General features: G+C 50.9%; 2 protein-coding genes across 3 annotated transcripts in view; both read left to right on the plus strand.

Annotated features, from left to right (window-relative positions):
- Positions 1–13,508, plus strand: part of hivep2a (HIVEP zinc finger 2a) — a 43,718-nt gene extending 30,210 nt beyond the window's left edge. For both annotated transcript variants that reach the window (XM_086019355.1, XM_086019356.1), the window contains 12 exons: positions 345–2,110; positions 2,200–2,457; positions 2,952–3,120; positions 3,690–3,768; positions 3,847–5,500; positions 5,569–5,726; positions 7,933–8,108; positions 8,518–8,619; positions 9,264–9,951; positions 10,334–10,445; positions 10,596–10,709; positions 11,164–13,508. In XM_086019355.1, coding sequence (XP_085875481.1) covers positions 345–2,110; positions 2,200–2,457; positions 2,952–3,120; positions 3,690–3,768; positions 3,847–5,500; positions 5,569–5,726; positions 7,933–8,108; positions 8,518–8,619; positions 9,264–9,951; positions 10,334–10,445; positions 10,596–10,709; positions 11,164–11,688 — 5,801 coding nt within the window. In that variant the 3' untranslated portion in view covers positions 11,689–13,508. The remainder of the gene's footprint in view (positions 1–344; positions 2,111–2,199; positions 2,458–2,951; positions 3,121–3,689; positions 3,769–3,846; positions 5,501–5,568; positions 5,727–7,932; positions 8,109–8,517; positions 8,620–9,263; positions 9,952–10,333; positions 10,446–10,595; positions 10,710–11,163) is intronic.
- A 563-nt stretch (positions 13,509–14,071) lies between these two features.
- rnaseh1 (ribonuclease H1) lies at positions 14,072–17,639 on the plus strand. The gene is made up of 8 exons (XM_086018144.1): positions 14,072–14,608; positions 15,866–15,990; positions 16,092–16,295; positions 16,420–16,519; positions 16,610–16,664; positions 16,937–17,021; positions 17,152–17,276; positions 17,384–17,639. Exons 1-8 carry the CDS (start codon positions 14,472–14,474, stop codon positions 17,477–17,479), a joined length of 927 nt encoding a protein of 308 aa, XP_085874270.1. The 5' UTR covers positions 14,072–14,471; the 3' UTR covers positions 17,480–17,639.
- The last annotated feature ends 107 nt before the right edge of the window (positions 17,640–17,746 follow it).

Below are 17,746 nucleotides of genomic sequence, written 5' to 3' on the forward strand. Positions count from 1 at the left end.
ATGGAAGCAACTGGATTCTTCTTATTTATTGAAGATGTTTCCTCTCTGATCCAAAAGGCTTCTCCACTTCTGAATTTGTTTATGATTTCCTGTCAACACTTGGGGGAGGGAGGGATTCTCCAAACGGTCAAACTTTGCTATACATGTAGGCAATTTGCTATGTACGAAGCATCCAACCGTTCATCTTCCCAATTTAATCCAGTTGGTACCGATTTGCACTGTTTTATTTTCGGAATCTGTTCAACCACTTTAGGTTCTGGCATCGATCCTCTAAGAGTGTTGCTGGTCTTCAGTCCAATTTTCATATCAATTACATGATCTTGTGCCTGTCTGTTACTGTGAAGGTGGTGCGGAACCGGCGTATGCAGACTCGGCTGAGGAACTTCCTGTGGGCTCCATCAAAGTGCCTATCTTGATTGTTCCCAAGTCCCGAGGGATGGAGTGTCCGCCCTTCCAGGACATAAAAGGTTCCCACCACACGATGACGTCGCTGGCCGGGAGAAGAGGGCGTTCACTGGACGACACCCATTCAGTCAAACCACGTTTGGCTCTGAGACTGAACGACAAGAGAGGCCTGGACTCTGATTGTACTGCAACGCAATCCCTCAACCTCCTCAGTCCTCACAGCAAAGGCAGCACAGACTCAGGCTACTTTTCACGTTCTGAGAGTGCAGAACAGCAGATCAGCCCTCCAAATACGAATGTTAAGACATACGAGGAGATCATGTTTGGTCGGACTTGGTACTACCGACCCAACTCCAGGTCCAGGCAATTTGTCGCAGTAGCAAAGATCTCTGAGGATCATGTCTGTTTACGGGGGGATGTAGGAATGTCCAGAGATCCCAAACTGTATCCCAGTCAGAGCAGTGCAGGACTTCTGGAACCTCCATCGGATTCAGGGCCTCTTATCAGGAGCAACTCCATGCCGACATCCTCTCCCCCGAACCTCAGTGTCCCCCCGGGGATCCGAGGCAGCCATTCCTTTGACGAGATGATGACGTCGGATGATGTTTTTTACCAGCCGGGACTTCGTCGGCTCCAAAGACAAGCAGCTATTGAACTTTTAGCCCATGACGCCCACACAGGAGACGCTGAGGGTTCTGGACACATGGCCAAGAATTTCACGTCATCGCTCTCGAAGAAGCTCGGTGAACGGACTTCGGGAGCCGCAGAGCCCATTGCCTATAGCCCATATGGTACTAAAGTTAGCATGTGCGAAATAGCCACCAGAAAAAGGCGGAAGGAGAAGAGCGTTGGAGACGAGGAAGACAGCCCTGATCACTGTGACAGTAGCTGCAGCGGGTCAGCCGAGATGTCGGGAGACTATGTTAGCTTGGATGGGTCCAGAGGCAGCCCGACGGGCAAGGGTTCTCTTCAGAGTGCTCACAGCCAGTCGGACAGCTTTGATACCTGCGCAAGCATGTGCTCCGAGGACGTAGCTCTGTTTACCGACTCCGAATGCAGGAAGGCAGCCGGAAACGTCATATCGGTCATCCAGCACACCAACTCCCTCAGCCGGCCAAATTCCTTTGAGAAGTCTGAGTCGTTTGAGCAGTCGGGATATCATCCTTCAGCCCCGTCCAGCCAGTACTCGGAACAGTCTGACTCAGATATCTTTGAGGATGCCTTGAGTCCAGAGTCGGCCCCGCTCAGAACCGAGACTATGGATCAGCAGCCGCAGAGCGACAGTGACTTGGCCTCCCTCTCGTCTTCATCGGCGGCAGCTTCGCCCGGACAGCCCTACCCCGTCCCGCACAAACTAGTCCGCCAGCCCAACATCCAAGTTCCCGAGATCAGGGTAACGGACGAGAAAGACACAGAAGCGCCGATGGCCAAGGAGGTGGAGAAGCATCCGACGCATGTGGAGGAGTTCCAGCTGCCACAGAGGAGTGACACCCTCTCCCAGATGCCCTCAGAGAAGCTGCCGCCCAAGAAGAAGAGGCTGCGCCTTGCAGACATGGAGCATTCGTCCGGAGAGTCCAGTTTTGAGTCCACTTGCACCAGCCTGTCTCGTAGCCCGAGTCAGGAGAGCAATCTGTCGCACTCGTCTTCCTTCTCCATGTCCTTTGACAGGGACGAAGGCTTCAAGACAGTGTCGCCCACTAAACAGGTATAGCACGCCGTGAAGTCTAGCACGCTTCAGACAGCGGTCCAAAGCCGCAATTGATTAACGCGCTTGTTTTTGCACTCAACCGACAGGAGGACACAGTCTCCGGCGGAGGAGCCAAAGTATCCGAGTTTCTGACAGTGCCCGGCAGTGGTCATTCCAGCCACCAGCAGCACAGGGAAATGAGGAGGTCGTCGTCGGAGCAAGCGCCATACACGCTTCCCTCAGAGGTGCCTGAAATGCGCAGCAAGTCCTTCGACTACGGGAGCTTGCCGTCCTCCAGACAGGGAGAGCTCTACACCAGCGCCTCCGCCATGAAGGAGCGCCGCCGTGGATTTCTTGTCCGACAGGTATGGTCGAAATGTCACTCTCGACAACTTATGGCAGTACCTCGACTTACGAGTTCAATTTGTTGCTTGGCCTACCGTAGGTTCGAACTCAACTTATTTGTATATCTAGTCAGTTGGTCTGCGTGTCAGCATCAGGGCGTGCGTTGTGGCCCACTTGTGAATGCTCTCCTTTGAATGTTCTCGTGTGTGTGTGGGCGTGCGTGCGTGCGTGTGACTGTTTGTGGTTCTCCTTGCCCATATGTGAGAGTATTGCAGTACCTTAATATTCCATTTTCTTTTCCGAGTCGTCGCAGTGGCGGCGTATCTCAAGCTGATGATCGTGGTTGAAAATTTGGGCTTGCAACACAAAGATAAAAATTGAACAAGCCACAGCTCATAACTGAAAAAAATTCCAAACTTGGGGCACTCCTAAGTCCAAGTGCTGTACTACTGTACTTTGATAAGCCGAGAGCTCAATTAGTCATACGCTTGACATCTTATCATATACTGCACAGGCCTCCCTGAGTGTCTACCCAGAGGCAGTAGTCCAAGAACCAGGAGGATCCGAACTGTCAATCAAACAGGAGAGTGTGGAACAAGGGGTGTGGCTCGGCCTGACAGGACCCCCTCAGAGAAGCAGCAACGTAGCCAGCAGAGCCCAAAGAATTGGCAATACTGTTGGCGGTAAGTTGCGGAAACGTTGTTCAACCGTAGGTTCGTAATAGCAATGTGGGACTTAGTTAGTCACGTGTGCAAGTCCTGAGTAAGTCTCAAATCGGAACTTTTGAGTTTCTCGCAAGTCCCAAGTTATTGTGGCAAAAATTAAGCAAGTCAAGTGGAGTCCCCACTAAATCAGTCACAGCATACTCTATATTTGCATTTAAGCCACTTTGCACTCTGTGTCTGCCGCTGCCCTCGTTAGCTGTTGGCTTTTACAGTGACATTGAGGTCAAATGTCATAGTTGATGTGTTTCTTCTCACAGTTATACCGCTTGGTCTCTAGCTTTGTGTCCATCACACATCCAAATGAATTTGTCTTTCAAGGACAAAACAATCGACACACTATCTTGAAAACGCAGCTTTTCAAATGTAAACCGGCAAGACTTGTCAAATCAAGTCAAGTCCATCAAAATTTTAGCCAAGCACCCCAGGACCAATTCCTTGAATGGCCGACTTACTGTAGGCCCGTCTCAAGTCATGCGATTGGAGTTGAGTCATTCTGTCAAATGAACACATGGTTCCATTCCCCTCAGCCGTTGGAGCTCACCAACAGCATGTCCTCCAGCAGAGTATCAATGAGGACAGTCTACAGGATGAACCGCACTACGGCAGGTAAGTACGTCCTGGGCAGACCGCTTGTTCTGATAAAACTGCAGTTCATGTTGAGCAAAGATATTTCCTTTGTGTCAGGTCCCCGCAGCATCCCCTCCAGACCCAGGGCTCCTCATCCGAGGGAGAACACTCGGGTCACGAGGTCAACAGAGAAGTCGTCCAACAGCATCCGGGTGCTCCTCCGTTCCTCTCTTACCAGCAGTCAGCTCTGTTCTGGAGTCAGGAGTTCAGTCAGGCTTCGAGACAATGGCTGACCGTCCAGGCCCAGCAGCAACTCCAGAAGCTTCGCAACCGATCTACGAATAGTTTGTCTGGGCAAACGGCACTCCACAAACACCAGCTCCAAGATCAGGCGCCACACAATGGAAAATCGGACACTTTGCGTTCTCCAACGAACCCTGCCGTATTCCAAGAGCTAAACCTGGCCTCTCTCTCATCCAAACCGACATCCAACAGCAGCGCCGGTCCGCTGCAGCAGATCCAACCCATCTTTGCCACCCAGAACCTGGGCTCCCACACCTCTCTACCTTTACTGGTTCCTGTGCGCATCCAAACCCACGTGCCATCGTACGGTAGCGTAATGTATACCAGCGTTAGCCAGCTGGTGACTCACGGTCAGAGGAGAGGCTTGGTCGGGCAAAATAGAGCCTACATGAGCGACGTGCCCTCACCGGACGGCGCTGTGAGTGTCGCTGAAACGCCCGGGGGCCTTGGAGGAGGTCCAAGTGGAGCAGGGTTCAACCCATTGCACTTCCTGGGACAGACGGACGGAACAATCTTGCGCTCCCCTCACTGGAAGTCTTCAGCTTGTGGCCCCAACACGGGAATTCCTCTGTCGCTAACGTCGGGTACCATATCCACCACGGATGCCTCGGGGTCCGGCATCGGCGGCGGCAAGAGGATGCTTTCCCCCGCCAGTTCGTTGGAGCTCTTCATCGAGACCAAGCAACAGAAGAGGGTAAAGGAGGAGAGGATGTTTGGGCAGATGGTGAAGGAGTTGAGCGCCGTGGAACTGAGCGGCACCGACAGCAGCAACAAGCTTGAGGAGGGACCCGGTTCCGACGACTGTGAGAGGATGTCCTCGTCTCCTCCCCCGGGAGACTTCCCCGCTCCCAACAAGATCGCGATTCACATCCGTTCTTCTGCCCACCACCGGCCCGATGTTTCCCGGCCGGAAAGCTTCACGCCCCCTCTCCAGATCATCACAGACTCCTCACCTGTGTCGTGTGGCCGAGATTCCCCCGAGGAGCTTGATGTGGACGAGTCCCTCGCCAGCCCCCGGTCCATGATTTCCTCCAACGATGCAGAAGATGCCACCAAGCAGTCGGCGGCCAATCAAGTCCCAGCAAACCTCATGATTCAGTTAGCCGCCCGCCAAAGTCCAGGACGTTCCGGAGCAACGGGACAGACTCTGCTGCTCACCGACGTGTCCGATGCCCGGCACTTTTTCCAGTTCCCGAGCCTGCGCACCAACAGTAGGGTCAGCTGGTGTTTCCTCAACTACACCAAACCCAACAGCACTCCGGCCGACCCACGGAGCTCGATCTACAGTTCCTGGTGCGTCAGCTCCTACAACCCCAACCCTCTGAACCTCAGCACCAAGGCTGCACTGGCCCTGCTGAGGTCCAAACAGCGGAGGAACACAGACCTCCTGTACGCCACGGCTGCCATGGCGCCGCCAAGTTCAGGGAAGCTGGTGTCGTCCGTCGCCTGGAAGCTCAGGTTTGATCAGGTATGCGCCACTCGCAAAGTCAACTATGGAGTGAGATGAATCGAGAATGACACACTTTCCTTCTGCAGCTGAAACCAGAGCTGATGTCGGTCAACGTCGGCCGTTTCGGAAGGAAGATGAAGGATGTGGCCTTGTGGGAGCGTCCAAAGGAGGAGCACGTGGAGAAGGACGTGTCGATCAAACGAACTGCCACCGAGCCGACTCGCATCAAGATCTTCGAAGGCGGGTACGTTCGACACCTCAGTCAAGTCACTGTGATTCAGTCAGGTTCAAATTGAACCCGCCGACTCGAAAAGTGAAATTTCCAAATGTGTCACGGTGACCAAGTCAGACATGCACGCTAGCTTCGTTGAAGCCTGTGACCCGAGCTCATCTCTCCCCCAAAGTCATCTTGGATAGGCTCAGTGATGACACTGGTTCTAGCTAGAAAGTGGACGTCTTTTAAAAGACCAGGAAGTGATCAAGGTCTCAAAGGAAAACGCAACAAGGCTGACTTGTGAGTGAACTTGAAAGACATCTGCTTAAAGCGAGTTATCCACTTTTCCAGCTCGACATGAGACTTTTACAGCTTGTTCTTTGTGTCTGTGTGAGTCAGCCAGAAAGACGTCTGTTAAAGACATCGCGAGCGCAAAAACACTCACAATGACAGCTGGCTAGCTATTGTTCTTGAACTCTCAAGATTTTTCTCACGAGTGTCTTTGCATTCGCAGTGGTAGCACGCTGACAATTTCGGGGGAGGGGGGTCCTCGGTTTACGATGGAGATCTGTTCCCAGTGCAGCAATGTAACTCCAATTTGCGCACGAGTTTAAAACGGAGCGTGACCGCGTACTCTTCCACCACCTAGAAAACCATGAGTCCTCAGGTCTTCAGTCTCCAGTCTGCCTGAAGATTTGAATGAAGCTGCTCTCAGCCTAGCGAGTCACAAGCTGATGCTAGCATGTGTTTGCGCGCTACCACATTAGCACTTTGACCAAACAGGAAGGAGTTTGAGAAGCCCGATGGCGTTTTGGGGAAGTAGTAGTCACCATGACCTGAGCCCATAATCCTCCATGAGTCACGACTTTCTATTATGCTTTTACGTTGTGATCCTCAACCGGTGGGTCGGACGGTACCGACGTGTGAAGTTTAAAGGTTGCGAACGATACGCAATGAACTAGCGTGCAACCACGATATTTGCCTTTTTTTCATTCGATTGGTTCATCTTTTATATATTCATACAAGTGCTGATTGTAATTGGGACTTGGCTGCCGTTAGCGTAGCTTAGTGACAAATGTACAAGTTGGGGCTACGTCTACGCGGGTGGAGGGAGCTGTCGTAAACTGAAGACCACTTTCACTAAAACTAAAAGCCACTTTCAGCATGCAAGCGTGTGGCTCTGCATCTGCAGTAGAAGTACATCATTGGAATATGTTTTCAAAGGTCATGTTTGGACGACATATTTTCCTTTATGGCTTTTAACTTCTGTGAACTTGGGTTGAGACGATAGGAAATATGAAACACTTCATCCGCATTTGAGAGCAGGATGCAGGAAAGTAGCTCTCGCTCATTGACAAAAAATGCAAGAAGCCAGCGTTAAAAAGGACGTTAGGGCGGACGCTCAAGCCGCCACCAGTCGGGACGCCGGCGTCTTCCTTCTTTCTCCAAGTGGACGCAGCTGTGCAAACGTCGCCTCATCTTTCCAAAGACAACCAAGTGGCGACAGCCGGCGTCACCTGCCGGACGGGAAGCGTCTCCGTGAGTCAGTCGTCGGAACGTTCTGGACCTTCTCCAGCGTTGCACATTGGCCGACAACAGGCGGAAATTTCCCCTCCGTGACACATGTCCTGCTGCCGGGGGTCCTCAAATAAGTTTCACGCCTGAAGGAAGAAGCGGGTGAAAATTGCCGATGTCCCTCCCACGCGCGTTAAACAGCCTTACGCACTTTGTCAAATATTCCTTAGCGCCTGTTCTCGCGCTCCGCTTCGTACCGTTCTCCCAAGAAGAGGCCCGGCCGGCTGGCTTGCTTCAAGACACAGGGCAAAGAAACAAACATCACATTTTTGCTTTCCACATTGTTCCCGTGAATAGCTCGGACGGACGAGTAAGCGGACGGCGCTCCAGTTTTTGCTCGCCTCTCAAGACGCAAAATTGCCCAAGCGGCGGCTAACATCTGGAAAAAGCTCACAAGTCAAGGCAATGCTTTTGTCTGTATCGTGGCCCCATTTGCGGTGGGCGTTTTTGAGGGGGAAAAAAAAAAAGAAGGAAAAACAGTTCCAAACACGTCCGTGGGCGCATGCGTTCCAGTCAAACGTCGTCGTTTCGATTTGGCTTGTGGTGACCGTCTGTATTTTGAGCATGTGAAGCGTTTGGCGAAATGAAATGCATTTGGTCACACGAAGGTGAAGAACCAGCGTGCTGGATGCAAGTGACAGTTGGCGTATTCCCTGCGCAGGTACAAGTCCAACGAGGACTACGTGTACGTGCGCGGGCGCGGGCGGGGCAAGTACATCTGCGAGGAGTGCGGCATTCGCTGCAAGAAGCCCAGCATGCTGAAGAAGCACATCCGCACGCACACCGACGTGCGGCCCTACGTCTGCAAGTTCTGCAACTTTGCCTTCAAGACCAAAGGTGGGCGGGCACCTTACACTTGTTGTGCAAGACACTTGAACGACTGCCTTCTTAAAAATACGATATTCGACTGTAACGTGTTTTGATTGATTTTATGACTGGTTGGGAGGCTAAATGTGAATGTTGTCACCAGGGGCGGAGCCATGGGTGGGCCTGGGTGGGCACAGGATTGTGCAAAGTGAGAGAAACATTCAGGCCCACCCTGATTTTTCCAGGCCCCCCCATTAGCCACATGTCTGGTTGTCACTGTTTTCCGCTACAAGTTATGCTAGCGATCGGGCCAAGTCAAATGTTGGCCTTCTATTGGCAGATTGCTGACATGAAGTCTAAAGTTCCTCATTTCACTTCTTCTGTCTTGTTTGTTAAGTTGACCACGACTTACCCTTTCCACGTATGTGTGCACGTGCAGGAAATCTGACCAAGCACATGAAGTCAAAAGCTCACCTGAAGAAGTGTCTGGAGTTGGGCGTGTCCACATCTTCCGTGGACGACGGCGAGGCCGACGACGTGGGTAAGCACCGCTCGGGCGCTCCGCCCATTCCTATTGGCTGTTCGCATTTGCAAATCGACACTTTTGTGCGGAACCAAGGCCAACACGTTGCAAGTCGCGCACCTTTCGGCAACAAGTGCGTGTTTCAGTCGCAGAAGCGTGTGTCGCAATCATGAGCAAAGCTGCTGCGTCGGCGTCGCACTTAGCTCGTTTCTTGGTTGGAGATCGGTAAAGAAAGGACTGCTTGGCCATCCCAAAGCCCTTTCGCACTCTCGTTTTTTCTTATTTCATAGTTTGAGGTGTCACAAAAGCAAAAAACACGAGCGTCAAAGTCACTGGTCGGCGTTCTGGTTTTTGGTCGGGAACGGCTGTTTAGGGTACCACCGACCGGCGATCCGCTGCTGATTACGTCGAGGCGAAGGAAGAGAATCAACTTGACGTAATATTCTGTCGGTGCTGAAAGAAAAGTCCGAGCGTTGGCAATATGCGCTTTGAAAACGTCCGCCAGTCGCGGTGAAGTTGAAAGACTTTGACGGGAATTCCTCGCGTTTGTTCGCTGGTGACGGCAGGGCTCGCTCTGGTTGCCCTGCCGATATGGCGGCGGCGCCACACTGACCGTGGCGGCGGCGCCACACTGACCACTGACCGTGCTTTGCTTCTGCCAGACGCGGGCGAGGACGCCGGCACGCAACGCGGGTCCCTGGCCGATCATCAGTTCTCGGACGCCGACGACTCGGAGGAAGACGGCGACGAGGTGGACGACGAAGACGACGAGGACGACGACTGCGACGGCGACTCCACCCCCAGGACCTCGTCGCGTTCGGCCAGCCCGTACGGCGTCGCCGTGGCGGCGGCCGGCCCGCAACCGTCGCCGCCTCTCTTCGGCTACTTCACCACCGTGCCCAGCATCCGCATCACGCCGCAGGGCGCGCCGGGGCACCCGCCGCCGCCGCCGCCGCCGCCCCCCATGGACGAAGAGCTCTCGCAGGACTTCCCCTCGCCGTCTTCCCGCCTTTCCTCCCCCGGGCCCGACTACTCGGGCTGCCCGTCCCCCGTCTCGCCTTGCTCGTCGCCGTCCGCCCGCCAGTACCTCTCGCCGCACGGCGATTGCTCACCCCGCGGCCCGTCACCTCGGCGGGACGCCTCGCCGCTGCGCCACCCGTCGCCCAAGCGGGACGCGGGGGGGTGTCGGCGCGAGCTCTCGCCCAGGAGGGGGCACCTGTCGCTGCTGGCCCCCCTGCCGCGCCCCACCTCTCCAGGGAAGCGAGACCTGTCGCCGCGGGGGCGCCACAAGGCCATGATACGGGCCCACTCGCCTCGACGCGGACTTCATCAGCACCTCCTCCTGCAGAGGTCAGTCGGCCGGATTCCAAAGCACCAACGTCTTGCAGTAGCACTCTTTTTCAAAAGTTGGAATGTTGAGCAAAAAGTTGTTATGTGGTGGGAATAGTCTGCTTTTTTTTTTTCTTCATGAAAAACAAGGTTGGAAACTTGACAAAAACAAAGACCTATATTACCGGGATAAAACGTCTGACTCTTCCGAAATAATACGTTTTTGTATAGTCCTGTGAGAATAAAGGTTCCGTTTTGTAATGTTCTACGTAATTATGCAGAGGCATCATCAGACGATGGCCAATTGGCAACTTGTAGCAACAAAACTCGGTTGCAAACGTCTCTGCCACGTGGCTTTTTTTTTTTCATTCTTTGTGCACTGTTGTTGTTTGTTGTCTTGCAGTCAGCAGAGCGGCTCGCGAGGCCTGAGGTCGGCTCACCTCGCCGGGCTGCTGAGTCAGGCGGACCTGGGCCCTCCAGGACGTCGCAGGGCCACCGGGGCAGAAATGGACACGGTAGGTCACCCCGAGAACGGCCTTCCAGCTGCGGTGCACTCTGGCGCCCTCATCTGGCCATTTCACACGGGAAGATTGGCCAACCATTTCTCATCCGAATGGAATTCATTTGAAGTTGTTGTCTTGGTTTTCTTTTGTTTTTGTTTCCAGGAATGTGTTCCAGGTTCCCCAGGGTGGCGAGAGCAGGGTGGTCACCGCGGTAACCAGTCCAGTCCACCCCATCAGGTCTTGTTCAGTCACCTCCCTCTTCATTCACAACTGCAGGTACTTGCACTACTTCTGCTATTTTGATTGATTGTACTTTATGTAAATTTATCATATCATATTTTTGACTTTTTTTTTTTTTTTTTTTTACTTGACCGGATTAAATTGAATTTTGTTGTATTATATTTGATGCTATCACATTATATTTAATTGTATGTCCATGTTTAATTTAATTTCATATTTATGACATATATGTACCTTTATCAAATCTTGTATTTTTTTTTACACATATTTGATACAATTATCACTTTTTGTCTCTTAGGATCGTTCATTACGTTTGATTTAATTTCACCATATACTGTATTTTATGTTCAGTACTGTATATATTTTTTTATACTTTTATCATAAACTTGACATATTTTATTTCTTTTACCATATTTAATGGCATCTGATCACCTTTCCTGTTCTTTGTGTGATATTATAAAGACAGTGAACTGCGTTTTGTTTGCGTCAGGTACGTTCTCCGTTCCCGATGATACCTATCGGCGGGATCCAGATGGTCCACGCCGTGCCCACGTCGCGCACCGCTCCCCTGGGCCAGCAAGGGGCGCAGCAGGCCGCGCCCCGCCTCCCGCCGCGCCGAGCTCCGTCGGAGGAGCCCGAAAACCTGGAGGCCTGCGCCCCTTTTGGAAGAGGGCCAGCGGGCGGGGCCTCGTCGGGCTCTCCCCCTCCGGTCGCGGAGGAGCTCGTCGTACGCGAGCAAGAGGAGAGCATCCGAACGTGCACCAAAGCCATCGCCTCGCTGCGCATCGACCCCGACGAACTGGCCGACGGGAGGCGAGGGGGGGCTCACTCCGCTTCCTCGCCGGAGGAAGGACAGCCTGGGCGCTCGCCGCCCGCCGCCGCCGTCGTCGTGTCGCCGCCCTCTCCCCTGCCGCCGGGGGCTCAGCACTTTAGCGCGTCCCCGCGTTGCCCCTCGCCCCAGACGCCCGCGGACGCCTCCTCGCAAAGCACAAAGAGCAGCAAAGACGGATCGTAGGTGTGCAACGAAATGACGACAACACAACTTTTTGCACAATTTACTCCCTTTTCTTTCATTTTGGAATAAAACATGCACACATGCACGTGACCACACACAGACATGAACACGCATACACACACACGCACACACCCCCACACACTCACACACACACACACACACACACACGCACGCAAACACACGTGCACAAAATTCATGTTGGGAGATATTCTTATTTCAAGACTTTGGAAAGGCTACGCGCGTGCGTGGGGGCCGGCCAGTTTCAAGGCAGTCAACTGGTACTTGAATAATAACAACAACAATAATAATAGTGAAAAGAAGACGAATAATCCGCCCCGTGTGCCTTTACTGGGTGCTTCTGTTAATTTCAGCAGTCCCCCAATCAACTTCAAGCCCCGCCCCTTCCCCCGCCTCCTTTTTTGATTGACACCTGCCAGTCTGGACAAGCGATGTGAAGTGACAAATTCTTCTGATTATGATGTACGGTTGCACTAAAACATATTTTTCTAGGGGTGAAAAGGCTTTTTTGTGTACAACAGCAGCAGCGGCAGCAATTGAATAATGCTATTTATGATGATGATGATGATGATGGTGATGATGATGATGATGTTACCATGTTTGATAAATTGTACATTTTTATTTCCTATTTCTGTGGTGGCCGCCTTTTTCTATGTCACGCATGCTTTAATTGCTGACATCAGCGTTACATATTCATGACATGAGGATGTGTCGACAATATTTAGCTTGCGTATGAATTCATCCATTCACTCTATAATCCAGACATGATCATGCTTTTGCATTCAGTCTTTTTGGCTTGTACATTTTCTCGCTGCTCTTCTTCTTCTTCTTCTTCTTCTTGTGGTGATTTTTCACAAATATTTTCCTTGCATTAACTGAATTCAACTGAATTCAACTTCCCCAGGCCCCACCCATATTCTACGTCCTATAAGAAACTACTAAATCCTCAAAAGCTCCCCCCCCCCGCGCTACAGCTTTTAAAGTCCCTGTAAAGTCAAAACAAATGTCTTGTAAATCTGACATACTATGGAGAAGAGTGTTGTTAACAAGCCTGCCAAATTTGAATTATTAAAACAATCGCCGCTGTGGGCGTGTCAGCTGAGTGCGCTGCAACCACGCCCCACTGTTCCAAATGAACCTGGAAAAATCGATGCTACTTCATCTCATGCCTTTCTTACGTCTTGACTTTTAAAACAATTTTTCACCTCATTCTTCTGCCTTCTCGCCATGATGTGCATGATGAGCACTCACAGCCGACAACGAGGCACTCTAAAGCTGCCGCGCCAGCCTAAACGCCGGCACACGGTGCCAGTCAAGTGGGACTTTTGGGAAAAATACATCAAATAAATCCCCTTCCTTGCGCTTTTGTCGAAAACTTTCCAAAATCAGCTTGAGTCCGCAAAAATAAGAGTGTAAATGTACATATGTACATATACGTACATACATATACAGTACATACATGTTGTGTACATGAAGCGTGCGTGAGAGTAGTTTGTTTTTGTATGAAAACATTTTCATTTTTTTATTATTTATTATCGACGCCTTTCAAATGATGTGAATGGCGACAATATTCAGTTGTCTGAGCGCTGTGTGTGTGTCTTCTTTTTTTCGAATCTCTCTTTCTGCCTGTTGATGGCCAGGGGAGTGTGTGGACGTGACGCGCTTACGAAAAGAAGGCTCGGTGTTGTGCTGGTCTCATACAAATCACGATGCTCTCACAAATGTGTGGGTGAGGCTGTGTGTGTACGATGACAGGCAAACAAACGTGGATTGTTGTTTTCAAATAAATGGAAATGGAACAAGTTGTGTGCTCAATACATTTCATTGATTGAAGATTGAGCTACGAGCTCAACGGGTGTCACTCATGGAAGCACTCCTTAAATTGCTACTCTATGCTTTGACAGAATGGGCATTAGCTCCCGAGGTGCTAAACCTACCTGATTCTCCAAGCTAGAAGCACAACGCTGACAAATTATCATTTTGACCTCACCCTTGAAGGGATCCTACAGCTTAGAGTTGGCATTAATGGTGGAAAAGGTTTGCAAATTATTTATCTTGGGTGTGTAGACTTTTTATGTCCACTCTATATTGAGATTCAGTTGATTGCCATGGATGATGACAGTCTGAGCAATCTCAGAGTTACATGTTGTCATTCCCGTATGTGGAATTCCGCTGTTAATAAGCCCTTAAATGATTAAAAGGCTATTTTGCAGTTTGTCTTTGTCCCTGATATTACTCTCAGTAGGACAAAAGTCACAGCGTGAGCTAAATATGGCCTCTCATAAATGTGGTAAAACGAAAGGTTGGGAATCTCATAATCTCACACTGTTGCACTTGTTTTAGGGCTCTTGTTGAAGTGAGCCTCCCGTCCAGCAGGTGGCGACACAAAAGGTTCGCTCTGCTGCTCAACCGGTGCGCAGTTTCAAATGGGAGGCAGAAGTTTTCATTTGTCACTCATATGTTCGACTTTTACTTTATTTGTCTCCGCCGTTAAGCTACCAGTCTTCTCCGGAGTCCGCCAAATGCGTTAGAGAAGCAGAAGCCTTTTTTGTCGTCACTGTTTTCAACGTTAACTGACATGTTTTGACGTGCGTCGCGCAGGCTAGCAGCTAGCATAGCAGTGGAACTGTCTGGTGGCCTCAGCTGCAAGTCAACCCACATTTGCATCGTTTTCCAACGAACAAACAGACGCGCTCACGCCGCTTCTTCGCGTTAACGTCAAGATGGCAGCCGCCTGCGTGCTTCGGCCGGTTGCTCGCTGACTCATGCTGAGACTGGCTCGTCTTTTCAGGGCAGTCACGTTGACCAGAAGCGTTTCCGCCACCTCCGCCGACGACATGGCCAAGGGAACGTTCTTCTACGCCGTGAGGAAAGGATTCCACCCTGGTGTCTACAACTCCTGGTGAGAGACGAAGTGCTCAATGAAGTCATAAAAATGTAATCCAGCGGCATTTTGTTCTGGGAGCTGGCGGCACTTGCCGTACTCCCTTGGGATGAATTGCGTTTTCAACTATTTTTCAAGTGCAGCCAAATAACACAGCAGCATCCCATTGTTTATTTTTAACTTTTTGAAAAGCAACATTTCCGCTGTTCCGTTCGGCAGACAAAAGCCTCTTCTCGTCCTATTTTCCTGTAGCCAAATGAAATTGGCAACTGTTTCAAAAACAAGTTTTTCTGTTCAGCGGCGAAATGTTTGACACTTTTTGACAAACACATTGTTGCTCTGTTTAATTCGGCACACAAATGACACCTCTTTGTCCATGAAGCTAAATTTACTACAAAATTTGTACCTTACATCAGAAAAATCACAGCACACCACCAAACAAAAAAGTCACAAAAGTGCATTTGCTGAAATAATAAGAATAAGAATGCCTTTATTGATCCCACAGTGGGGAAATTTTCATTGTTACAGTAGCAAAGATATAGGTCACACAGGGGCGGCGGCATAATGTGGCCATTAATGTATAACATTGACGGCAAACATTTAGAATCAAACCTATGTAGATATACGCAGTAACATGTGTATATACACATGTGTATACACACCAACCTACATCTACATAAAAAATATGAGGAACACTCATTTCGGCCTGTACATAGTACAGAGGAAAAAATACTCTAAGTGACAGTGCTGCAGTGCTGTAGTGAAATGTAAGGAACAGCATTGGATAAAAATAAAACTAGACTAACAGTAGTGGGGAATGTTGAGTATTGCACGGTATTACAGTAGTGGGGAATATTGGGTATTGCACGATACGAGCTCAATATTGGGTATTGCACGATACGAGCTCAATATTGGGTATTGCACGATACGAGCTCATGAGCTCAATGAGGGTTAATCTCAATTTACTGACACATTGGCTCAGTTCGAAATCTTTGCATACATGAATGGCAATTGGGCTCTGCATTTAATGGCTCTGCCGGTCATTATGCGTCACTGGCAAAAATAGATGAAGACACATCCAAGTAAGTGAAAGTGGATCATTTCTCGTGGCACACCTGATGGTGGTTTGGAATCATTAAAAGAGAGCAAGACTTTGCTCCGCCAGGTCATAACAACATGCCTATGAAGCAAGTGATGTGAAACAAGTTTTATGGAGCTTGTTGTAGGATACTCCTCCTTTGTGTTTTTCACTTTTCAATTTTGTTTACCCTGCAGGGATGAGTGTAAGGCTCAGGTGGACAAATTCCCGTCGGCTTCCTTTAAGAAGTTTGCCTCTGAGAAGGACGCGTGGGCCTTTGTTCGAGGACAAGAAGCGTCTGCGGTGCCGCAGCTGCCCAAAGGTGCGTACGTGGAGGATTTGCACTCTTTGCTTCATCTCTGCATTGAATTTTCTGAAATGAATTGTCCTCTTAACTTGTTTCCTGCCCCCTTTTTTTTTTAGCTGTGGATCCCAATGTGCATTTGCTTCCCAAAAAAGGGCCTGAGCCTCTGGAGTACATCCCGCTTGGTAAGAAGCGAAGTCACGTGGAGCAGGAAGAGCAGCAGCAGCAGCAGCAGGAAGAGGAGGAGGCTGCAGTGCCGTCCAAGCGCATCAAACACAGCCACAGCTCGTCTTTGGACAACAACGATGGATTCGCGTACATGGGTAATGTGTGTGCGTGCGTGCACGTGTTTCTGCATTCAGACATCTGATAAAGACAAAAAGTCTTGAAAATGGAACACGCTTGAAGAGGGCAATTGAAATGACTGCGGCTGGCGCGTGCGCCCAGGTGACGCCGTGGTGGTTTACACGGACGGCTGCTGCTCCAGAAACGGCAAATGCGGGGCTCGGGCCGGCATCGGCGTCTACTGGGGCCCCCGGCATCCTCTGTGAGGAGACACTCGAGCACGTTATCGCACGCATGACGGGGACGGCGTCAATGTCGCACAAAACCTCAACCCAAAAAACGTCATTTTCAGGAACGTTGCCGAACCGCTGCAGGGCAGACAAACCAACCAGCGTGCAGAAATCCAGGCAAGTCATGCGATGTGCTTGGTGATGCTCAGCAATTCATTTCAGCTCCCTTTTGTGGTTTGTTTGTTTGTTTTTGAAGCAGATTCAGGACTCATTGCAATTTGATGGCTCATAATGTTGTATTAAATTGTTGCAACTTTTCAAGTATGGACTTTTTAAGGCTGGTGTTTACATACACGTTTCGACTAAATGGAGGGGCACAGATTTCAAACGTGGAAGCACTCAGTTGGACTTTGCGCCAAAGAAAACATTTGTGTGCGTGTGCGCCCCAGGCCGCGTGCGTGGCGCTGCAACAAGCCAAAGAGCAAAACATCAAGAAGCTGCTGGTCTACACGGACAGCAAGTTCACCATCAACGGTTGGTGACCACCATTGTTGTCCGCTCCTCACAAGGCACACGCGCCTCTTGACGGCGGGCGGACGGCATGCCGCCGGATGGCCGGCGGATGGCCGGCGTGCTGACGATGCTGCTGTTGGCTCTCCTTCAGGCATCACCAAGTGGGTGAAGAACTGGAAGCTCAACGGTTGGCGGCTCAAGTCGGGCGGCAGCGTCACCAACAGGTCCGACTTTGAGAGGCTGGACCGGCTCTGTGGCGAGCTGGAGGTGGTCTGGGTATGCCGTGACCCCCCCCCCCCCCCCCCCCAAAAAAAACACACACACACACACACACACACATTTTTTGAGGCCGTGCGTTGAAGGTGTGTGCGCTCTCGCCGCAGATGCACATCCCAGGCCACGCGGGCTATAGAGGCAACGAGGAGGCCGACAGGCTGTCCAGAGAAGGAGCGGCAAAGTCCAAACAGGAGCTCCACTGACCCCCGCCGGAAGCACCTTTCGCTTTGCCGAGGTGCTCCTCCTCGTCGTCGTCGTCGTCGTTGTCGTCGTCTTCTCCTTCTTGCTGGTTGAGGCCGTCGTCGTGCCTCCCTCGTCTTTCTTGCTTTTAATCCGTTTCCAATAAACTTGTTTTGGGCCTCATCCTTGGTCTCGGTCGGTTGGTTGGTTTGTGATGTAACGTGAAGACAAATGTTGCCGTTTGCAAGGCAGGAAGAGCAGAGGGACAAGTAGGAAGCAAAAAACGGGGG

The sequence above is a fragment of the Filicampus tigris genome, chromosome 20, assembly GCF_054856515.1.
Source record: "Filicampus tigris isolate MCC_2025a chromosome 20, RoL_Ftig_1.0, whole genome shotgun sequence".
In the NCBI taxonomy this organism is placed as follows: domain Eukaryota; kingdom Metazoa; phylum Chordata; class Actinopteri; order Syngnathiformes; family Syngnathidae; genus Filicampus; species Filicampus tigris.